Consider the following 21698-nt stretch of genomic DNA (forward strand, 5'->3'; position numbering starts at 1 on the left):
CTGTCATCATCCAAGTCATGTCTAGTTTCTGTCCTATTCTCTCTCCCCTAAATTCCCTTCTGTTTTTTGCCATATCTCTTCTTTTTGCTGTTGAAAGAGCCTCACTTGGTCTATTCCACAAGCCATTCCTTCTTTTGCTCATAGTTCATTCGCCTTTCCTCAAGCATTGACTTGCTCTTTGAGTCACTCCCCTTCCCATATTCTTGGTCATCTCCATTGCTCACAGCTCCATAGCTTGCTCCACAGTTTGGTTTAAAAATTCTTTATTTGTCCCCATTTACGCTCCTGAAGTTCAGATTTTCTCTTATTTTTCCAACGACCGCACGCTTCCATGTCTTTGCCTGTATCATTCCCTCCGCCTATAATAGCCTTTCTCCAGCGCCATCTTTGTACAGAGTATGCATGTAGTAACTGAGCTCCTTAGAAGCTGGTCTTTTCCATCTTTGAATCCACAGCATCCACCGTAATTCCCGGCACTTAAGACGTGCTCAGGACATGTTTAAAGGAAAAATATTTTTTAAATTCTTCTCTTTAAAATACTGGCATCGTAGCAAATACAAACCAAGTGGATTTACTCATTTAATCATTAATCTTCCAGGGTACTGAGTTATGTTAATTTTTCTCACACCTCCATCTGATTTTTTTTTTTTTTTTTGGCTGCGTTGGGTCATTGTTGCTGCTTCTCATTGCAGTGGCTTCTCTTGTTGCGGAGCACGTGCTCTAGGTGCACGGGCTTCAGTAACTGTGGCTCGCGGGCTCTAGAGCGCAGGCTCAGTAGTTGTGGCGCACCGGCTTAGTTGCTCCGCGGCTGTGGGATCTTCCCGGACCAGGGCTCGAACCCGGTCACCTGTATTGGCAGGTGGATTCTTAACCACTGTCCCTCCCTCTGATTCTTAATGGAGTTTAAATTTTGACTCCAAAAACACTTAAATCTTATGAGTTGCTTTCTTTCCTCAACCTCGTTTTAGTGCATTGAAGTCATGGGAGATGGATGCCTTAATAATGAACACTTTGAAGAGTTGGGAGGTATATTGAAAGCTAAACTTGAAGAACATTTTAAAAATCAAGAATTGCGACAAGGTAAGTTTTCCATGCTTTTATTTCTGAATGTAATCCTTGACCATTTTGGCGACCATTTAAAGACATTTATTTGGGTGTGTTTTAGTTAAAAGACAAGATGAAGACTATGATGAACAGGTGGAAGAATCACTACAAGATGAGGTAAATTATTCCATTTAGAACTTAATTTACACGACCATTTGCATCTGGAGGATAATGCTTAAGTTTCTGATTCATCTGACTTCTCATAAGATGTACTTCTTATTAATCTTTAGTAGAAAAATCTGACATGTATTTCATTGATTAATTTAGAGAATAAGTCATTTGAAATTAGCTGATTTGTGTTTTGGACGCTTTGTGTGCATTTTGTTGCAATGGCCTCACATATGAAAGCACCTTGGAGCTCACCTCGTATTTTCTTCTGCTCTCACTACAATCTTGTGTATTTGGTGGTGCTTTCGCCATTTAAAGATGAGTGAACTCAAACTCAGATGTTGAATGACTGCCTACAGCCGCACTGTCAACAATCTCATGCTTAAGGCCAGATCTTTGTATAACGCCAGCTGTCTTTCCACTGGACCACAGAATTGTGCAAATTTCCCCATAAATAATATGCATGCAGTGGTTGACACAATTCTTCACATTGTTAGTCAGTTCTCTCACCATCAAACCACTTGATGCCATCAAACATATTTCAGCTGTGTGTTTAGGGTCTGTCACGTGGCATGTGGCCATCTGGTGGACCGGTGCTGACATGTGCCGGCCATCTCAGTCCTCTGCAGGGTGCTCACACGCTGACACACACATTGTTCCCAGGGACGTAAATAACTCACCCCACATCTCCCCACCATCCTGCTCCCAAACCAGAAACATGCTTGCAGAAAACAAAAAAATAGTAAAGTAAAATCACTTTTGTTTCAGATCTTTGAGATTTGGGTTAATTTTTCAACTGTATATTTTGAATATATTCCAAGAAAAGTATTTGCAATAAGTGCAATACTTAACCACACTCCTTCCTTTCTTTCCATAGCCAGACAAGAGACATCACTGGGGTGACCTCAGTCTCTGGACTCTTGCTATATGCCCTTAAGAAAGTGAAGAGAAATTTAATTTTGTACTTCTCTTATGTTTTGTATAATAAATGTTACTGTTAATAATAGTAGGGATACTTTTTAAATACATATGGGTATGTATGTGTTTGTTTTTTTTAGGATGATAATGATGTTTATATTCTGACCAAAGTGTCAGACATTTTACACTCAATATTCAGTAGCTACAAGGAAAAAGTGTTACCATGGTTTGAACAGCTGCTTCCGTTAATTGTCAACCTAATTGTAAGTGTTACCTCTTTTTGACAATTATTTTAGATAGTTGACCTGGAACTCTTTCCTTACAGCATTTGAAAACTTACACTTTCAAGTCAGAATGGATCATAGAAATCATGGTTTCCACTGTACCTCTTTAATTTACCAAGTTTATTGCATTGCCCTGGATATTTTCTCCTTCAGTATATGCTTGAAGTTTACTAATTAGGTTTTCCATAGTTCAACTAATTTATAATACAGTCTGAAGGCGTAGAACTGATTTTTTTTATTTCAGATTATCTATACCCTGCTGAATTAACAAATGGAAAAAAAATGGTTGCAGGTTTTTGTTTTTGTTTTTCAGTAGACACAAGAAAATTCCGTTTTGATCCCTACTATGTACCACCAGCAATCAGATTCTGGATGATAGCCTTATATATTCAATTTTTAAAATGTATTATAAATTATAAGCAGTCATCAGATATTTATGGGGTTTTTTGGATTTCAATTTTGTGTTTTATGATATTTAGTACTGCAGTATCTTTTTTAAATGATTTAGGCCCATATGACATCCTGTTGAATCAGTACTGTAAAGTTAAATCTTTGCAGCTTTTACTACTGTTGTGTTTTTTAAATATAGCATTGCCGTTATCTTTTTTGTAAAGTAAATGTATATACATAGCTGCTGCTGTCAGTTCTTCCTGGTACTTGGTAATGTCAGATTGTGGAATTCTATAACAAATCACCCAAGTCTTTTAAACCTATACTTTATTAAATCTGTGTAGTAGTTTGAGGGTTGTTATTCACAAGAACTGATTGTTACTGTGTTCTTTTTCATTACCTATATCAGGAATATCCATGTAAGATGACAGCCTATAGTGAATAAGTGTTTCTTTACGATCTCTTTTTGTTGTTGTTCCATTAGTTCATGTCTTTTATTAACTAATACACAGTGACTTCTGGTTTGTTGAAACAATATGTCAGACAACATTTGCCACAGTAATGTCTGTCAAAGTGGCTGGCCGTAAAAACTCCAGCACCACATTCATCTGAATAGTCAAAGCTTAAAGGAGTATCTCTTTTGTAGTGTCTACATAGACCGTGGCCAGATAGACAGTGGGGCTTGTGCATCTTTGATGATGTCATAGAACACTGTAGTCCAGCCTCATTTAAATATGCAGAATATTTCATAAGGCCAATGCTCCAATACACATGTGACAGCAGCCCAGAAGTCAGGCAAGCAGCTGCGTATGGCCTGGGAGTCATGGCACAGTACGGCGGAGACAACTATCGTCCTTTTTGTACAGGTACTTTTGTTTGTTACGTTATGTGCATCTCATCCCAGGCATCCCTGTTATCCATGCCTTGCTTCCCCCCACCCCCGCACACCGCCCACCCCGGCAAACATACACTGCTTCATTCTCTTTTCCTTTTTCAAACACCTTACTGTAGCACTTAGGAGTTTACCGCCCTCATGCTCGTAGAAATGGAAGTGAAATCTGAGTGGGGCCATAGCCTCCTCACCTCAGTCCCAGGGTACAGTCCACTTGGGGCTTGGAGGGCATACTTTTAAAACATGTTGGCATCCCTGTAAGTTCAGCACGGGAATATAGCTGGGCGGCGTTCAGAAGCTGCGGTACACCGAGGTGATCAGGAATGTGAATCCGGAGGCTGCTAACCTCCTGGGCCTACAGATTAGTGGGGTGCAGGTGCTCCTGAGCACGCCAGGGCAACCCCCCTTTCCCCGTGTCTGGTTCTGTAGTCACAAAAACAAACATTTCTTGCACTTGAACATTGCCTCACTATAATTCATACCTGGACCAGAGATAAGAAATATTTATGAGCATTTGCATGAAAATGTGAGACTTTAAATGACTTTTTTTCAAATGCTTATTTTAGAAGCACTTCCACTGCTGGTAAGAGTTATTCAGTCTGCTGATTCTAAGACCAAAGAAAATATCAATGCTACAGAGAACTGCATCTCGGCAGTAGGGAAAATTATGAAGTTCAAGCCTGATTGTGTGAACGTTGAAGAAGTTCTCCCACATTGGCTGTCTTGGCTTCCACTACATGAGGATAAAGAAGAAGCTGTTCAGACTTTCAATTATCTTTGCGACCTGATTGAAAGGTAAGAAATGGGACAGGTAGGCCTTATTTCCTTCCCTTCACGTAACACAGTGCTTCCTGTGCACAGCTTCCAGGTGTATAGGTTATAATAATGCTGTCTTTATAAATCAGGTTAAGAAGCCGTATCACAGTTAAGAGTGCCGTATAAGCACATCTAATTTTGAGTTATTCTTTATGGAACTCAGTTCAACAGATCATTATAGAATGTGATGTTCAAGGAAGGTTCTGTTCCGTCTCCCACCCCACTCATTCATTCATCCATTCACTCACTAGCTTTACTGAGGTATAATTGACATACCATTCATTAGTAGAATGGGATCAAAGAACATTGTTAGTACTATTTTTTGACCCTCTGAAATACTAGTGTTTTTCTTTGGATTAAAAAATCAGTGGTACAAGGGAAATATACCAGACGGGCAGTCAGGATCTGGCCCCAGACCTCTGTCATTAATAGTATTATTTTATGCCTGTGAGTATAGCTAAGAATTGCAGCAACCTTGGAGGTTATAGAAGCTATCAAATCAAAGGCATGTTCATTGGTGGTCTGTTTTTCTAAGTCCAAGTTCCCCTAGGTACTGGATCTGGGCTCTGGCACTATTACTTACTCCTTTTAGTTCATAAATAAATCCAATGGCTACAACCACTCATCTCCTGGAGTTTGTAGAAACAGGCCAATGGCTATATTCCCTCATGCCTGTTTAAGTTCTCATTCACACAAATACTGGGAGTCTTCACAGGTAGGACATCATCATTAAGGAATGTAGCAGCCATCCTGGAGACCCCTACCTGCGCCTGCCTCTGCAGTGGCCACTTCTCCATCACGCTGTTCAATCACCTCCCTTGGAGATGACTACTCTGGAATTTTCTTAATGAAAAACGCTGGGATTCTAATTAGATTCACTGTTAGGTTTCTTTCCATTAAACTTGACTGGAGCTTATTTCCCGGCTTACATTTAGAATGCCTGTATTATCTTTTTGAACTTCAGATTTATTTTAGAAACCATTCTGCAGTGTCTAAATAAAATTTGTGTTAAGGAACTGTTCTTAGTAATATCTTGGGGTTTTTTTTTTAACGTATATATATATAATTTACATGGGAAGAAACTGAAAAGCTAATAAGTAAAATTAGCTGGTTTTCCTCCTACTGAATCTAAAAGGCAGTTGATTTTAGTGAGTACATAATCATTGTATAAAGACAGAATAACAAAATTCAGTGTTGGGGGAAAGGTGTGGAAAAGTATGAGTGCCTCGGTGATTTCCTGTTACAATTTTCATTTACAGTGGTTGTCTTCTCTTCCTTTTTTCAGTAATCACCCAATCGTTCTTGGCCCTAACAATACCAATCTGCCCAAAATATTCAGTATAATTGCAGAAGGAGAAATGCATGAGGCAATTAAACATGAAGATCCCTGTGCCAAACGTCTGGCTAATGTCGTTCGCCAAGTACAGGTAAGCTGGTTTGGTTAAACTGGGGAAGAAGAACTAAAAAATTGCTTGGTTTTGGCTTTTTTTTCATATTCTTCTCTATTAGAGGAAGGAAGTAGAAATCCAACTAGCTAAGGAAATTTCATTTTTATATTCTCTTGTCATCAAGTCTCAAATGGATTATACTTATTATAATCTACCCATATATTCTCACTATTTATTAAAACTAAAACCTGTATCTTAAATCTGAGACTAGCACATACTCATTGTGTAGTTTTTCTGCATATCTGTGAAGAAAAAAACATGAGATTTTAATAGTAATAAAACTGTCAGCTACCAATGACTTTTCCTACCTAAATTCATGTGTATAGATTACCTGAACGTGTCAGCTAAAGTGTAGCTTTATCAATGCAAAAATGAGAAAACTTACTGTAAATGAAATAAACTTTATAGAAATGAAAAGATTTCTTGCTTTTACAATGATGTTCATCAAGCTAATCTACTGGAAAGAAGGTATTTTGGCATTATTTCAGTCTACCTAATGATGATTAGTAAGATACTTCCCAGTGACCATTTTCGCCGAATCTAAATGTGTGACAATGTTCTTTCCCTAGACTTCTGGAGGACTGTGGACTGAATGCATAGCACAGCTCAGTCCCGAGCAGCAGGCAGCCATACAGGAGCTCCTGAACTCTGCCTGAAGGGCCTTAACATCACCACCAGAAAACTAACTCCAAATAAACGTTTACCCTTTTGTTTAGGTTTCTTTGTTTTGTTTTTGAGCAAAAGAGAACGGTAGAGTTGTGTGTAGGCCATTCTTCTGCAAAGCCACAACAGCAGGAAGAGAAGCCCTGGGTTTCAGGATGGTGTTTAAGTGGATTTCTCCCACACCACTGAGGAAGTCCCATGAGCCCTGCAGTAGCACTGAAGAGTATTTTTCTATTGGTATAACCCACCCATGTGAAGGTGAAAGGGAAATTAAATTTTCTCACTAGATATAAGGAAGATTTAAGACAAAACAGCTTTAAGATCAGTTCCTCAACATTAGATGTGTGTTGAAACACGTTGCTGTACACCTAGTGTTAATTCTATTAATTGGAGTGTGAGTCTTTCTGTACGGTAGAAAGAAGCCTTTTACCCAGCAAACTAGTAGATCCAAAAATTGAAAAAAAGCTGAAGACAAAAACAACAAGCATGAAGATGTTATTTTATGTCACTTTCGATTCTTTTCCCCAAAAGGCTTATGCAGTGACTCAGTTTGGAAAGCTTTTCAGCTTCCAGCCCTTGAATGTGAAGTGTCGTTGGCATGTCTGGCAGTAGTCTCATTCACTCCTCAATAAACAACGTTGAAATACGAAAGAAGTTTGTGTAAAAATTTAGTACTGTCTGGCTTTGATTCATTTAATGTTTTTAATATAAGAATAATCTAGTATTTTTTAAAGGAATAAGGATGGCTCTGAATTTTGTTTCCCCCTGATATTTTCCTCGTGCAATTCAAAGTTAAAAGCATCTAGTTTTTACCATCTTCCACTTTAATTTAAACTAAGTTATGATACACCCACTCTGTTCACAATTGGTGTGCAGACTTCAGTCGTTTTAAAGCTAGCATTGTTCCTGTTAGAAAAAAAGACTTGGCTTAGTATTTTTATTGCAAATTGTAATTGCTGTGGAGCCACATGCAACTTTTAATTTTATGATAAGTATTATGGCTAAAATTATTTACTGATAAATTCAGTAAAATGTGTGAATGTGTTTTTCTTTATGTATTAACCTCATAGCAGTAAATGACTTGCTGTTGTTTCTTTAAATAATTTTTCTAAGAGGTCTTATTAGATTTCTGTTGAAACTCCAGTGTTAACATTTTTATAGTTTGTACTGAATTTAACCGTGATACAAAAATGAATTTTATGCCTAGATCAGAATTTAAAATTAAAGGTTTTTTCTTTAAATGATTTGCATTACTTTATTAAAACTAGGGCTTCCCTGGTGGCGCAGTGGTTGAGAGTCCGCCTGCCGATGCAGGGGACGCGGGTTCGTGCCCCGGTCCGGGAAGAACCCACATGCCGCGGAGCGGCTGGGCCCGTGAGCCATGGCCGCTGAGCCTGTGCGTCTGGAGCCTGTGCTCCGCAACGGGAGAGGCCACAACAGTGAGAGGCCCGCGTACCGCAAAGAAAAAAGAAAAAAAAAAAAACTAAATCTGAAATGGAATGGAAAGTAGAATAAATTATATTAAGATGGTTTGGTTCGGGGCAAATAGCCCTCACGTATATTTTGTTTCCGGCCCAGAAGCTTTGGTATCTCGCAGGACAAACACCATGTTGGGTGACTTCTCTAGTAAGATCATTGCTTTCATTGGGTACCTGTGTGACGCTCAACGTGTGTGGGGAAATTTGAACCTGCTTTATATTCTGTCTTCCTGTCGGAGTAAAAATGTGGTAGTTCGACCCCTCTGTACTTCCTGAGATAGAATGCTGTTTGGAAATCCCATTCGTGTACTGATGCCAAACAACTGGAGCAATTCAGGTTTGCTTTTTAAAATTTATTACACTACTTAAAATGTTAAAAATGTGGTGTGCTCACCTAAGTTGAGATGGAAGTATGGTCAGAAGATGGGTGCATGGTTTTCCGAGAGTCTAGTGTTTGCAGAGCACTGTCCTAAGCACTTACGGCATATGGCAAAGAACCTCGTAGCTTCAAGTTCAAACATTAGTGGGGAAAGTCAGAAGATGTACCCATCAGAGGGGTCTAAGGTCCCTGAAAGAATCAATTGCAGACTGACTACATCCTTCTGGATAGAAGTAGGAAAACAAGTAATTGGAGTTGAATCAAGTTAATCAGGGAAGGTCAGTTTTAAAGACTTGATGTGACATGATCCTGAAACTCATAACTGATTGTAACACGAACTAACAATTCTTAGGGATTATCTGGGCGATACTTCATTTTGTCTATACGAGATGAAAATTCATGTTTTTTTCCTTCTGTACCAAATTTAGTGGCCTTGCATGTCAGCCAGTAATTATATATTTATGAATCGGAGCTATTTCTGGAGGAAAAAAACGTGTGTGGCTCTTACATTTTCTGGATATTTTGTGACATAGAGGGTTACGTTATGTGCACAAGTGTCAGAAGTTTTTAGCATAACTCATTTGGAATATTTTTTTAACGCTAAATCTAAAGGAAAGCAAAATAGTCTTAAAGCTAGTTTGACATTTCTGTAATGAGAGGCAACTTTATCATAACTCTGTAGCTGTAGTTTGACTAACAAAACCATCAGTAAATGCATAAGCAAATAAACATTCTCCATGTACCTGGTCCTGTAATAGCTAGCTAAAGAGCTTGCTAAATGATTTACTTAGTACCGCATCATTCTGCCGACGAGTATTGCATCAGACAGTCTGGCTCTGAGCTTGTACCATGGAAATCACTTTGTACCTCTCATCTCTTTGCCTCAAAGGAGTGATAGCCAAAATCTACCATCTTTCATCTTCTTAGTCCCAGAAGTATGAAGGTTTAGAAGAAAGTGAATTACCTGCAAGGAGTGGGCTTGGATTATTACTTCCAACACTTGAACTTCTGACCAGGTGATGGGGAGGTGGGTGGTTAACTCTAAAACCATCCTGGACTGACTCTCCCCCCACTTTTTTTTTTCTCACACAATCTGGAATCCTGACAGTCAGTTGCTAGACAATACTTGGGCATATTATATTTTCTATGTATGTTGTATATTTGAGTGGATGAACACAAACACTTTGAAGATAAATTATAGCTCAGTTATTCATTTCTAAGAAATGAACCCCAAAGCAGTGTGATAAGTTCTTATGTAAAACTCCACAAAAAAATGTTTTTTTTTTCAAATTCCAGTTAGAGTAGCAGAATATAATTCTGAAATGTGTGTCAGTGATTCCTTGTATGGTTCTTGATCTTATACATGTCTGTCCTTTTAACTAGCATTCAGATTGTAATGGAAATCAAGTCCAGTGCCATTTGCTATAGATTAAAAATTAGTTCCCCTGCTTCTCTTAGAGGTTTTGTAACAAATAGGTACAGAGTGTAAGTTTTGAGTTACAACCTGACAGCAATCCTGTGGTCTTAAGGTACATCGTGAAAGAAAGTGATGTTGAATGGTTAAGAGCAGGGGTCAGCAAACTTCTGTAAAGGACTGGGTGGTAAATATTTTAGGCTTTGCCCCTAGGACCTTCATCACAACTACTTAGCTGCTTTTTTAGACAATACTCAACAAACGGGTGTGGCTGTGTCCCAGGAGACTACAGAGACAGGCTGGCACCTGATTAAAACCTTTGCTCGGGTTCCAAAATCTCACTGTACACGTTCTGAGACTTTGGACAGGTTAACCTCTGTACCTCAGTTGCCTTCTTTTTAAAATGGGAATAATAATAGTACCCACATTATAGAGGATTTAAATGAATTTAGAAGTCAGGCATGGTGTTAGCTATCATCACTTACGTTTTCTTAATTTTTCAAAATCAAGTATTTTTTTTTGCAAATTCTCTGAAGAGCCTCGGTGTTGAGAGGAAGGCTAGGAAGTTGTGAAAAGTATCAGCAGCTTTGCCGAGTCTGCGGAGTTGTACCATGAGTGTATTTGGCTGGTGGAAACGCAATTTTACTTGCTCGGCACCAAGGGACTGGTGTTGGAACATCCTCATCTGCACATGGCCCGGCCCCTAAATGCACCCATTACCTCATCTGCACCACGACCTGAAAAAGCAGCAGTTTGTCCCTGACCGGGGAAGAAGTTCCGTTGGACTCACCGTGAGCGCTGGTGGCTCTGTCCCCCAGACTCAGGGTCACCAGGGACTCGTCCTCACAGTGACTGGCAAGGGAGGCCCCGTGGTAGCCACCCAGGGGGACGAGCACTGGGGAGCCCGGCCCCACTGCTCACCATTCTGGACCCTTTGCAAGCCCCTCAGCCTCCCTGTGCCTCCGTTCTCACCTGTAAGGCAGTCCATCAACAGGACCTCCCGCACAGGGTGGCTGTGAGGTTTGAGGTGGTAATATCCGTGAAGCCCCTAGATCAGTGCCTGGCCGTGTCAGTTTGCTATTATGAATACACACGTTTGAAGAGATGGAATTAAGTTTGGTTTACAGCTGATGAACAACGTCATAAAATACTCCAGGGACAATGGGTGCAGCACTCATACCCAACAAGACAGGTACTCCGGTCAAGAGTTTTATTGAATTAAGCTGTGTAACAAAAACTGATGGCTTGAGGGCAAATGCTGAGCAGAACGCACGGGCGGTCTGCCTTCACGTAGGGACACATCAGAATTCAGAGCAATGAAAGTAGAGGGTGTGGAGTGTGTAATAGAAGAAATCAGGGAAATAACGTTCATCATTGCAAATAGGATGTGTATCCAGTGGCCTCAATCTAGGCATTCTAGCAGACTGCACCAGACACTCAAAATCTGGCCTCTCCTGGTCACTGAAAAGCCCACCCTGAGTGGAGGTCATCTCTGCAGACTTGCCACCACGACTGGGGCTCTGTCACAGGGATGGCACAGAGGCGAGCATTTGGGACCAGCGTGTAGCATGTGCTGCCTTGGTGGGCGAAGGTGCCAGCGGAGCAGAAAGTCAGGAAGGCTGGACTCCAAGCCCTCTCCCCACGCCCACCTCTGGTTCCTGCCAGGGAGGGTACTGCTGCTAAGTCATTATTGGGTTGGCAGTGGAGAGAGAATGTACTAAGTTGTAGCGCATTAACTTGGCCCCAATCCCTGAATGCAGTTACCCACTTTTTTTTTACCTCCTCGTAGGGCAGCTAGTGGCTGCTGCTTTCCACTCAATTTCACTCTCGCGGATTTTCTCTAACCCTCACCCCTTGGAGGAAAACTATATAGTTTTAAACCACCATTGAAATGAAGTAGAGCCCCCGTATGACCAGGAAATAGTGGAAGAATTTATAGGGTTATGACCCTATTTCATTTTCTTACGAAAAAACACACTGAAAGTTTATTATTAAAGGGCCAGAAAAGATGGTTCTCTTTTAGGAAAAATATAGCCCATCAATGTTTTTAGTGTTTGTGAATTGGGTCTCACGGGGAAAGGTTACCACTACTATAAATGATCAATAAGCCATAAGATGGAAGCTCTTCCTGAAACTGCCGTTTCAAGAAGAAAGTAAGGATAAAATAGCAACACAAATTTGGAGACATAATGGATTGAAATAACATCGTTTCTTAAGAGAGCAGTAGCGAAGGAGCATAAGGCAGAAGGATGGTTGCATTTGAGGATACTAACTCACTTTTTTGTGTCCCAAAAGGGATTGCTCCTTGCTCCCCTCCAAAGTGGAAACTTCAGGGTCTCTGTCAGCAGAGGCAGTGAGTGAGGGGCCCCTCCCTGGCCTTCAGAGATGCCACTCACCCTGCAGCCACTTGCTCTGCCCAGACAGCCTGCCCAGCTGCAGTGCAGCGGCCACCTCCTAGAAGTCATTCCCGAAGGCCTGCAAAGCTGGGGGGACGGCCAGACAGGCCTGATTCTACCCAAGCATCTGACTCTGGCCACCGTTCCCTTCAGCCCCAACTTCCCACCTGATAAGGGAGCCCTGGACCCACAGGCTTCCTGCCTGAAAACTGCAGCCTCCACCTGCAGGTAAGGCCTGTTTCCCTGTACGTCCGCTTCTGCTTTATTATACAGTATAAGGAGAGCATTCGCTTCTTACCTAGTCCTGTTTCATTGCAAACGTCCCATCTTGGCCTTTGAGCTATCCGGAATAGATTACGTTATTTCCAAATAGTTTCTTTTGGATGCTCCAAAGGCTTCCTCTGATTTGTCTGTGGTGGAGGGCGGTGGTGAGGATTGCTTGGAATGCTGTAACCAGAGTGCAGCGTGCTCAGGGGACTCAGGTAGTGGCTATTACTGTGACAGCTACACCCAGGCCCTGGGGACCAGCCCCCAATCATGCAAACATTCCAGAAACCAACCAAAATTGAGAACCTACTCATAATCTGAGCTTCCTGCGTCTGAACTCTTTGCTGGAAATACTGTAATTATTTATGAAAAAAAACCTTGACATATTTTCTCAGATCATGTGTTAGGAGCAAATGGGTAAGTAAGGGATGCTCTCTCCCTTTATTTCTCACACGTGACAAAGTTTATGGGTATTGTGAGGAAAAGTCCAAATTCTGGAGAGTCTTCAATTTTTTTTTTAATTACTTAACTCTACACAAAGGGCCACCTGTACCTGGTTCAAAATTCAAGGTTTATAAAACATTATTCAGTGAAAAGTCTCTTCCCACGCTTGCTCCTCAGCCACCTCTGCCCAGCTCGCCTCACAAGGAGAACTTTGCAGAGTTGGTCCCACCAGAACATTTTTGCTTAATGAAATTCATAACCTTCTGGAAGAAAATTAGCATTTCTGATGAAATGCAGGTGTGTTTTTCTATGGATATGAGTCCGGTTAAGAACTACTCTGAGGGCTTCCCTGGTGGCACAGTGGTTAAGAATCCGCCTGCCAATGCACGGGACATGGGTTCGAGCCCTGGTCCGGGAGAATCCCACATGCCGGGGAGCAACTAAGCCTGTGCACCACAACTACTGAGCCTGCGCTCTAGAGCCCGCAAGCCACAACTACTGAAGCCCGTGCGCCTAGAGCCCGTGCTCCACAACAAGAGAAGCCACCGCAATGAGAAGCCTTCACACTGCAACAAAGAGTAGCCCCTGCTCGCCACAACTAGAGAAAGCCCGGGGCAGCAATGAAGACCCAACACAGCCAAAAATAAATAATTTATAAAAAATTTTTTTAAACGACTGTGAGAAACTACCCACCCTCCTAGGTAACCGAACCTGAATTCTTTAACGGGACATTTAGATTATCCCTTTTTTCCCCAATAAGTCAATAGTGATTAACCTAATATTTATTTATTTATTTTGCCTTTAAATACCTCTGCTGTGAAAGAAATCCTTGAAATTGGCCAGCTCGAGGTCTGTGCCCTTGCAGTTTATAATAAAATTCCAACATAACTACATTGTCTGAAAATGATTTTTTTAAATATTCTCAGAAGGAAAAATCATGTTTTTATGTATGCTTCCAGGGTTATAAATATTCAAATGCCTTTTTGGAATAAAAGTAACATCATTTTGGCTAGGAATTAATTCTCAATATCCAACTCTATTAAAGATGGAGGTTAAATATCTCTTGCCCTTTCCAATAAATGGGATATATAAATTGATATGCACAGTTCTTGGTACCATCAAAATGTTAAAATTAGATCATTATATTGATTTAGAACCCCATTTCATCTTAAACTAAGTGACCTCAGGCTAAATATCCTTTTATTATTAAATCAGCACAAAAAGTTCCACTCTCTAGGGAGCATATTTTCAAGTATGCATTTTTATAAATTAATTATCCTGTCATTTCATTTTATTTTTTAAAATTTAATAACTTTTTTTAATGTATGTATCTTTGTGGTTGCCTGCTATTTTTCTATAAAAAAGTCAGAGTTGACTTTTTAAATTATAATGTAAACAGAGGCACAGTTGCTTTGTGGCAAGTATGCAGATGGTACTCATGAATGAAGTTCAGGAAACACTTGCTGAGGTTTGTAGCGCAGTCACATAGGTTCGAGAAGTTTTGTTCTACTTGGTTAGGAGAAATACAATGCAGTAATTATCCTGTCAGGTCAGATGAACAAAACTCAGCAAGAAAAATATGGCTCAGCCAGTGAGACCTTTGGAGGCATGAACCAGACAAAGACACCAGAACTGGACAGGTTTGGGGTGGGGGTGGGGAGTTACTTTTTATTCTAAAATAATTTCCAATTTATAGGAGAGTGTAAAAAAAAAAAGTGTAAAAAAAAAAGGACAAAAAACTCCCATGTATCTTTTGTCTATATTTTAAAATATTGTGACATTTTCTCTCTGAATCCTTTGCGAGTGACAAAGACTGAGCTCTCTTCCTTCACCTACACCTCGACTTTTCAGACTGCCATGTTTGTCTCTACATTGTCCAGTTATAGCAAGAATCCTGCTAAGTCTGTCTAGCCACCCTGTAAACAGCGACATACAGTTTTTGTCTTTCTCTGACTTATTTCACCAAGCATAATACACTCTAGGTCCATCTATATTGTTGTAAATGGCAGAATTTCATTCTTTTTTATGGCTGTGTAATATTCCAGTTTCTATATCTGTGTACTATGTCTTCTTTATCCATTCATCTGTTGATAAATACATGGGTTGCTTCTGTATCTTGGCTATTGTAAATAATGCTACTATGAACATTGGATGTACTTATCTTTTCAAATTAGTGTTTTCATTTTCTTTGGATGTAAATCCAGGAATGGGATTGCTATATGGTAGTTCTACTTTTAGTATTTCGAGGACCCTCTATACTATTTTCCACAGTGACTGCACTGATTTACATCCCCACCAACAGTGTACAAGGGTTCCCTTTTCTCCACATCCGCACCAACTTTTGTTATTTGTCAACTTTTTTTTTTTTTTTTTTTTTTTTTTGCGGTACGCAGGCCTCTCACTGTTGTGGTGTCTCCCATTGCGGAGCACAGGCTCCGGACGCGCAGGCTCAGTGGCCATGGCTCACGGGCCTAGCCTCTCCGCGGCATGTGGGATCTTCCCGGACCGGGGCACGAACCCTGCATCGGCAGGTGGACTCTCAACCACTGCGCAACCAGGGAAGCCCTTGTCGACTTTTTGATGAGGAAAAAGCGGGGACTTTGCAGTCAGATCAGCCTGGATTTGAATTGCACGTATCCTCTTTATTAGTTGTGTGGATTTGGAAAATGTACTTGGCATCATAACCTCTCTACCTCAGTTTGCTCACTGGGAGATGGGAAAATACCTGCTCTGCTGGATCTCTGTGAGAATTCAGTGAGGTCAGGCATGCAGAAGTTCTGGCGAAGGATGGGTGCCAGGTCAGCTCTCTCCCCATCCCTCCCACAGACATGTTATGCCTACAGAACCAGAGGGGGGCCTGTTCACAGTACTGTTTACAAATAACAATACCTGAAAGTTGACCTTTTACGATGTCTAGTAAATTCTTATATCTCAGAACAGAAATTGAGTCGATAGGCTGATGGTGGACACAGTAAAATTATAATCAGAATGGAATTTATTGTGACAGATTTATACTGCAGGTATCTTAAAACCTAAAAACATCTGGAAAAAAAAGGTTTTGCTGGGAATTCCGTGGCAGTCCAGTGGTTAGGACTCTGCGCTTTCACTGCCGAACATGTGGGTTCAGTCCCTGGTCAGGGAGCTATGATCCCGCAAGCCGTGCAGCGCGGCCAAAAACTAAAAAAAGGTTTTCCTCTTTTACCTTAAAATGTGCACAAAATATATTTTTTAATATTTTAAGGATACATCATCCCTGAATTTTGCTAAATGGGAAGTAAACAGTCACCCCATGAAATAAGTGGAAGATAAGATTACTGTTTTTTAATAATTGATACTATCAATAGTTTGCCCTGGGAGCAGCCTGTGTATGGTTTTTATATATTCTATTGTGGGTGGCATTTGGGGTTATTTAAAATTTTGTCTCCCTAGAGAAAAACTGTGAGAACCTTGAGGGGGCAGCAGAGGAGCGTCATTGCTTTAAAGAGTTTAGAGAACAATGACTTTGAATTTCATCATTTTTCATCATAGAAAAAATACTAACCTGTATGGAAGCTGATTCTAAAGACTATAGCAATTACATTAGAAACACTTCAATGCTGAGGCCTTCTCTTCAGTCAGGTGGATAATATGGCTTCACTGGTCAGGATTACACTCTCATCCTCTCATGGTCAACTTTCAGCATAAATAGGCAAGAAATGCAGGTTATCATGAATTAGAGCCCTCGGGGCAGAAAAGGCAGCAAGTGATTCTCAAGTGGAATGATTTCTCTCCTGGACTAATTATTAGTGAGTTTCTATTATCTTTTCTGATCCTCCTCCATTCCTGGGACACATAATCTACTTAATAACACACACTTGGTAAGGCTTAAGTCCTGAGCTATTATTTTGAAAATTTTCCACAGTGGAGGACTTCAAAAAAAAACCAAAAACACATTCTATACATTCAATGCCTGCTAAATGCCAACCAATGATTTGATCTTCAATAAATATATGATGGAGAATTAATTGCTGTTTGATATCTAGCATTATTTTTTTACAGCAGTATTTAGCACCCAGGTTCTATGCATTCCCTTCAGAATTACAGCCTGGTACAATATGGTTAAGCAAATGAGGTAGAAGAATTTGGAGAACCCATGAGCGGTTAATGATCAAATGAATAACACAGTAGAATTAAGCAATTCATTGAGGAAAAATGTTAGAAAATATGAAAAATAACATGTTTCCCTAAAATACAGGTTAAGCTAGCTCTGTGTAGTTAACACATTTCTGAAAAGGAATATGTATACGATATGGTGAATACTTTTTACATTGTTATAAATTTGGCATATGCCTATGGAGAAAACAGTAGCCTTTGTATATGATAAAAACACATAATTTTGACAGTACTGAATTTGTTAAATTATGTCTTTTGTCATTAGTGGTCAGTATGAATACATTTAGTTCTCCCACACTAATCAGGCAATATGAACATTCGATATATTAATTTTTGTATATAATCAAAGCTTGTGTGTATTAAAATATGTGGTTAATGATGGTGAACATCTTTTCATGGGCTTAGTTACCATCCGTGATTCCTGTTTGGTGAAATATCTATTCATATCTTTTGCCCATTTCACAATTAGATTGCTAGTCTGGGTTTTGTTTTGTTTTTTTCTGTAACGATCTGAGAATTCATTGTACATTACAGATATAAGGTCTTTGTCAGATATGTGATTTGCTAATATGTTTTCCCAGTTGGTAGCTTATCTTGTCAGGGTCTTTTGTAGCACAAAACAGGACAGTATCTGTATGCTGAAAATCACATGTTGAGTAAATAAATCAAAGAAGATCTGGATAAATGGAGAGATACATTGTACTCTTGGATTGGAAGACTCAATATTATAAAGATGCCCATTTTCCCCCAGTTGATCTATAGATTCAACACAGTTCCTATCAAAATCTCAGCAAAAAAAATTTGTTTGTAGCTGTAGACAATCTGATTCTAAAATTTATATGGAATGGCAAAGGAACTAGAGTGGCTAAAACAATTTTTAAAAGGAAGAATTAAGTGGGAGGAAATACTCTACCTGATGTTAAGACATACTATAGAACTATAGTAGCCAGCACAGCGTAGTCCTGGAAGGGGAGTAGACACATAGATCAATGGTGCAGAAAAGGGAACCCAGAAATAGATCAATGCACTATGTCCAATTAATTTGGGGGAAAGGTACAAGTCAATTTAATGGAGAAAGGATAATTTTCAACAAATGATGCTGGAAAATTGGACATCCATAGGCAAAAAATGAAGTTTGACCTAAACTTCATGCTGGATACAAAAATTAATTCAAAAATGGATCATGAATTTAAATGTAAAACTATCACACTTTTAGAAGAAAATGTAGGAAAAAGTCTTTAGGACCTAGCGCTAGGCAGAGTTCTTACACAAGATACCCAAAGCACAAACCGTAGGCGAAAAATGTAATAAACTGCATCTCGTCAAAATCTGTGTGCCCATCTCCTTTGAGGAACCATTCTTCCTCCCTCTCTAGATATGGGAGCTGCTGTTTTCTTCAATGATCCCACCACTATGGGCCCCTAAGCTGGACCAGTTGAAATACTCCTGGTCATGGGAATTGGTGGGAAGCATGAATATGACATAAACCAGGTCAGTCAGAATCCCCCTGAGGTTTTTCTTTTTGTGGCCTGGGGCAGTGAGCCCCCTTCTCTAACCATGGGCTGTGAAGGTAGGAGCCCAGGAGGGGTCAGTGGCCACGTGAGACAGCAGGTGTGCAGTGGAGAAGAAGGACATCAGCTTGCCAAGGAAAGCAGTGATTGGCCTTGCCTGTCCTTCCACCCAGGTGCTAGCCCTGGCTGTCCGCACCCCTCCTCCCCAGGACTGAGGGGAGGAATATCCCAGCATGCCTGTAACACATGCACAGTACACTGCTTGAGAAGCTCTGCCCTAGCCAGTAAATCCCCCTTTCTTTCATAGGCTGTTTGGGTTGGGTTCCTGTCACTTGAAATGGAAGAAATTCTGACTACTTTGGGGGCAAGCTAGTTTGTGGACCTAGGACTGTCTGTTTTCAAGGGCTGTGCTTTTTACCACCATGTGACATATTGCCCCTAACATGGGTGCCCCAATGTCGTTGAAATTACACTTCTTAGAGATACTTTTTCCGTGTTTTGGAAATTCTCCCTTTTGGGAGAATTTCCAAAACTCTCCAGTTTCTGAGAGTTTCATGACGAAACTCTCAGGGTTTCATCATCGATACATCTATCACGGTTTCCACTATCTTTTCAACTACGGTGAACGCTCTTGTTAGTAAAGAGCATTGAGATTCAACTAATAATTGTTGATTGTCTATACCGTGCCAGCAAGTAAGCTTTCTCGAGTTTTTTCATATAATCAGTTATTCCTGATGAGGAAACTGAGGATCCATGAAAGTAAGGAACTGGCCCAAGGCCCAGGGTAATTTTCATCCCACGGATATGCCTGTGTTCCCTGTGAACACTGCCCTTAATGAGCTCTAAGAATTTATGGTCTCTCTAGTGCCTTTCCTTTTATTTTTTTTTAATTAAAAAATCCTATTGGAATCCTCATATATTGCTGATGGGAATGCAAAATGGTTCAACCACTGAGGAAAATCATTTTATGATTTCTCAAAAAGTCAAACATAGACTAACCATATGGGGGACTTCCCTGGAGGCACAGTGGTCAAGAATCCGCCTGCCAACGTAGGGGACATGGGTTCGATCCCCAGTCCAGGAAGATCCCACATGCCACAGAACAACGAAGACCACAAGCCACAACTACTGAAGCCCCCACACCTAGAGCCTGTGCTCCACAACAAGAGAAGCCACTGCAATGAGAAGCCCACACACTGCAACGAAGAGTAACCCCTGCTCACCACAACTAGAGAAAGCCCGCGCACAGCAACGAAGACCCAATGCAGCCAAAAATAAATTAAATAAATAATTTTTTTTAAAAAAGGCTCACCAAGGAATGGATGGGCGGGCTCATTTAAAAAAAAAAAAAGAATAACCATATAACTCAGAAATTCCACTCCTAGGTATATACCCAAAAGAGTTGAATGCAGGTGCTCAAACAAATACATGTACATGCATGTTCATAGCAACGCTATTCACAGTAGCCAAAACGTGGAAACATCCCAAATGTCCATCAATGGACCAATGGGTACACCATATCCATACAAGGGAATATTATTCAGCCATGGAAAGGAGTGGAGTATTGATATATGCTACAACATGGATGGACCTCAGAAACATTAAGCTAAGTGAAAGAAGCCAGACACAAAAATCCACATATTATATAATTTCATCTATATGAAATATCTAACACAGGTAAATCCATAGTAACAGAATGCAGATTGGGCGTTGCCAGGGGCAAGAAGGAGGGGAAGAATAGAAACGGCTGAATGCATGTAGTTTTATTTTCCGGTGATGGACATGTTTGGGAGCTAGATTGAAGTGTGGTTGCACGATATTGGGAATGTGCTAAGTGCCACTGAATTTTTCACTTTCAGTTGTTTAATCTTATGTGAATATCACCTGAATGAAATGTTTAAAATTCTCATACACACATGCATATCATTGCACCAAAAAGCTTGAGATGCATAAATGTCATCATACTATATACTGTGATGGTTAATTTTACGTGTCAACTTGACTGGGCCAAGCAATGCCCAGACAGCTGGTAAACCAATTTCTGGGTGCGTCTGTGAGGGTGTCTCTGGAAGAGATGAGCATTCGAATTGGTGGACTGAGTAGAGAAGATGGCCCTCCCCAATGCAGGTGGCATCATCCAATCCACTGAGGGCCTGAACAGAACAAAAAGGCAGGAAAAGTGAGACTTTGCTCTGCTGAGCTGGGATGCCCGTCTTCTCCCACCCTTGGACACTGGCCTGCCGATTCTCAGGCCTTCAGACTTGGACTGAATTACACCAGCACCTTTCCTAGGTCTACAGGTTGCAGACAGCAGATCGTGGCCCCACCTTCCATAATGCCATGAGCCAATTCTGCTATTAATAAGGTAAGTAATCCTATTGATTCTGTTTCTCTAGAGACCACAGACACACACATATACAGGCCCTGTCTTTGTGTTTTGCTTTGTTTGGTGCAGACTTTCTTTTCTTTTCCCCCTTGCCTTCTCTCCTTTCTCCTCCTCCCTGTATCCTCATATCTGTTGTCCCTCCCCACCCACCGTTAACCCATGTTAACACTGTGTTTCTCTACAACGTACAAGACATTTACACTCGTATACAGAGACATACACAAGGGGTTTTATTTGTTTTATAAAATGGGATCATACTCTTCATGCCTTTACGTTTTGCTTTTTTTCACCAGAAATTCCTACTGAAATAGATTTACTTCCTACTGAAATAAATTCCTACTGAAATATTCCTACTGGTATAACTCTAACATTTTTTTAATGGCTACTTACTGTCCTAACAAAAACTGAAAGAAGACTCGCATTCAATCTACAATATGTACTCTACTTCCTTATTTAATTCTCCTGTCTTGGTTCCTCCAAAGTCCTCTAATTCCGTCCTCCATCTGCAAAGAAAGGACTGAAAACCCAAGATCAATGAATCATGTGCTTTTAAATTGTTTTTCCAGTCGTGCTGATGGACGTACCCACACCGCCTCTCGCAGACCCACTTGGGATCAGCGACGTGCATTTTTAGGACGGCTGAAGTCG

At 40.5% G+C, this 21698-nt stretch overlaps 1 protein-coding gene across 1 annotated transcript in view; it reads left to right on the forward strand.

The window, feature by feature from the left end:
• Positions 1 to 6677, forward strand: part of IPO5 (importin 5) — a 39949-nt gene extending 33272 nt beyond the window's left edge. The window contains exons 20-26 of the mRNA XM_030856867.2: positions 969 to 1080; positions 1166 to 1221; positions 2271 to 2393; positions 3451 to 3670; positions 4263 to 4491; positions 5798 to 5939; positions 6530 to 6677. Of these exons, the coding sequence (XP_030712727.2) occupies positions 969 to 1080; positions 1166 to 1221; positions 2271 to 2393; positions 3451 to 3670; positions 4263 to 4491; positions 5798 to 5939; positions 6530 to 6616 (969 nt within the window). The 3' untranslated portion in view covers positions 6617 to 6677. The remainder of the gene's footprint in view (positions 1 to 968; positions 1081 to 1165; positions 1222 to 2270; positions 2394 to 3450; positions 3671 to 4262; positions 4492 to 5797; positions 5940 to 6529) is intronic.
• The last annotated feature ends 15021 nt before the right edge of the window (positions 6678 to 21698 follow it).

Source organism: Globicephala melas, chromosome 18, assembly GCF_963455315.2.
Source record: "Globicephala melas chromosome 18, mGloMel1.2, whole genome shotgun sequence".
Lineage (NCBI taxonomy): Eukaryota > Metazoa > Chordata > Mammalia > Artiodactyla > Delphinidae > Globicephala > Globicephala melas.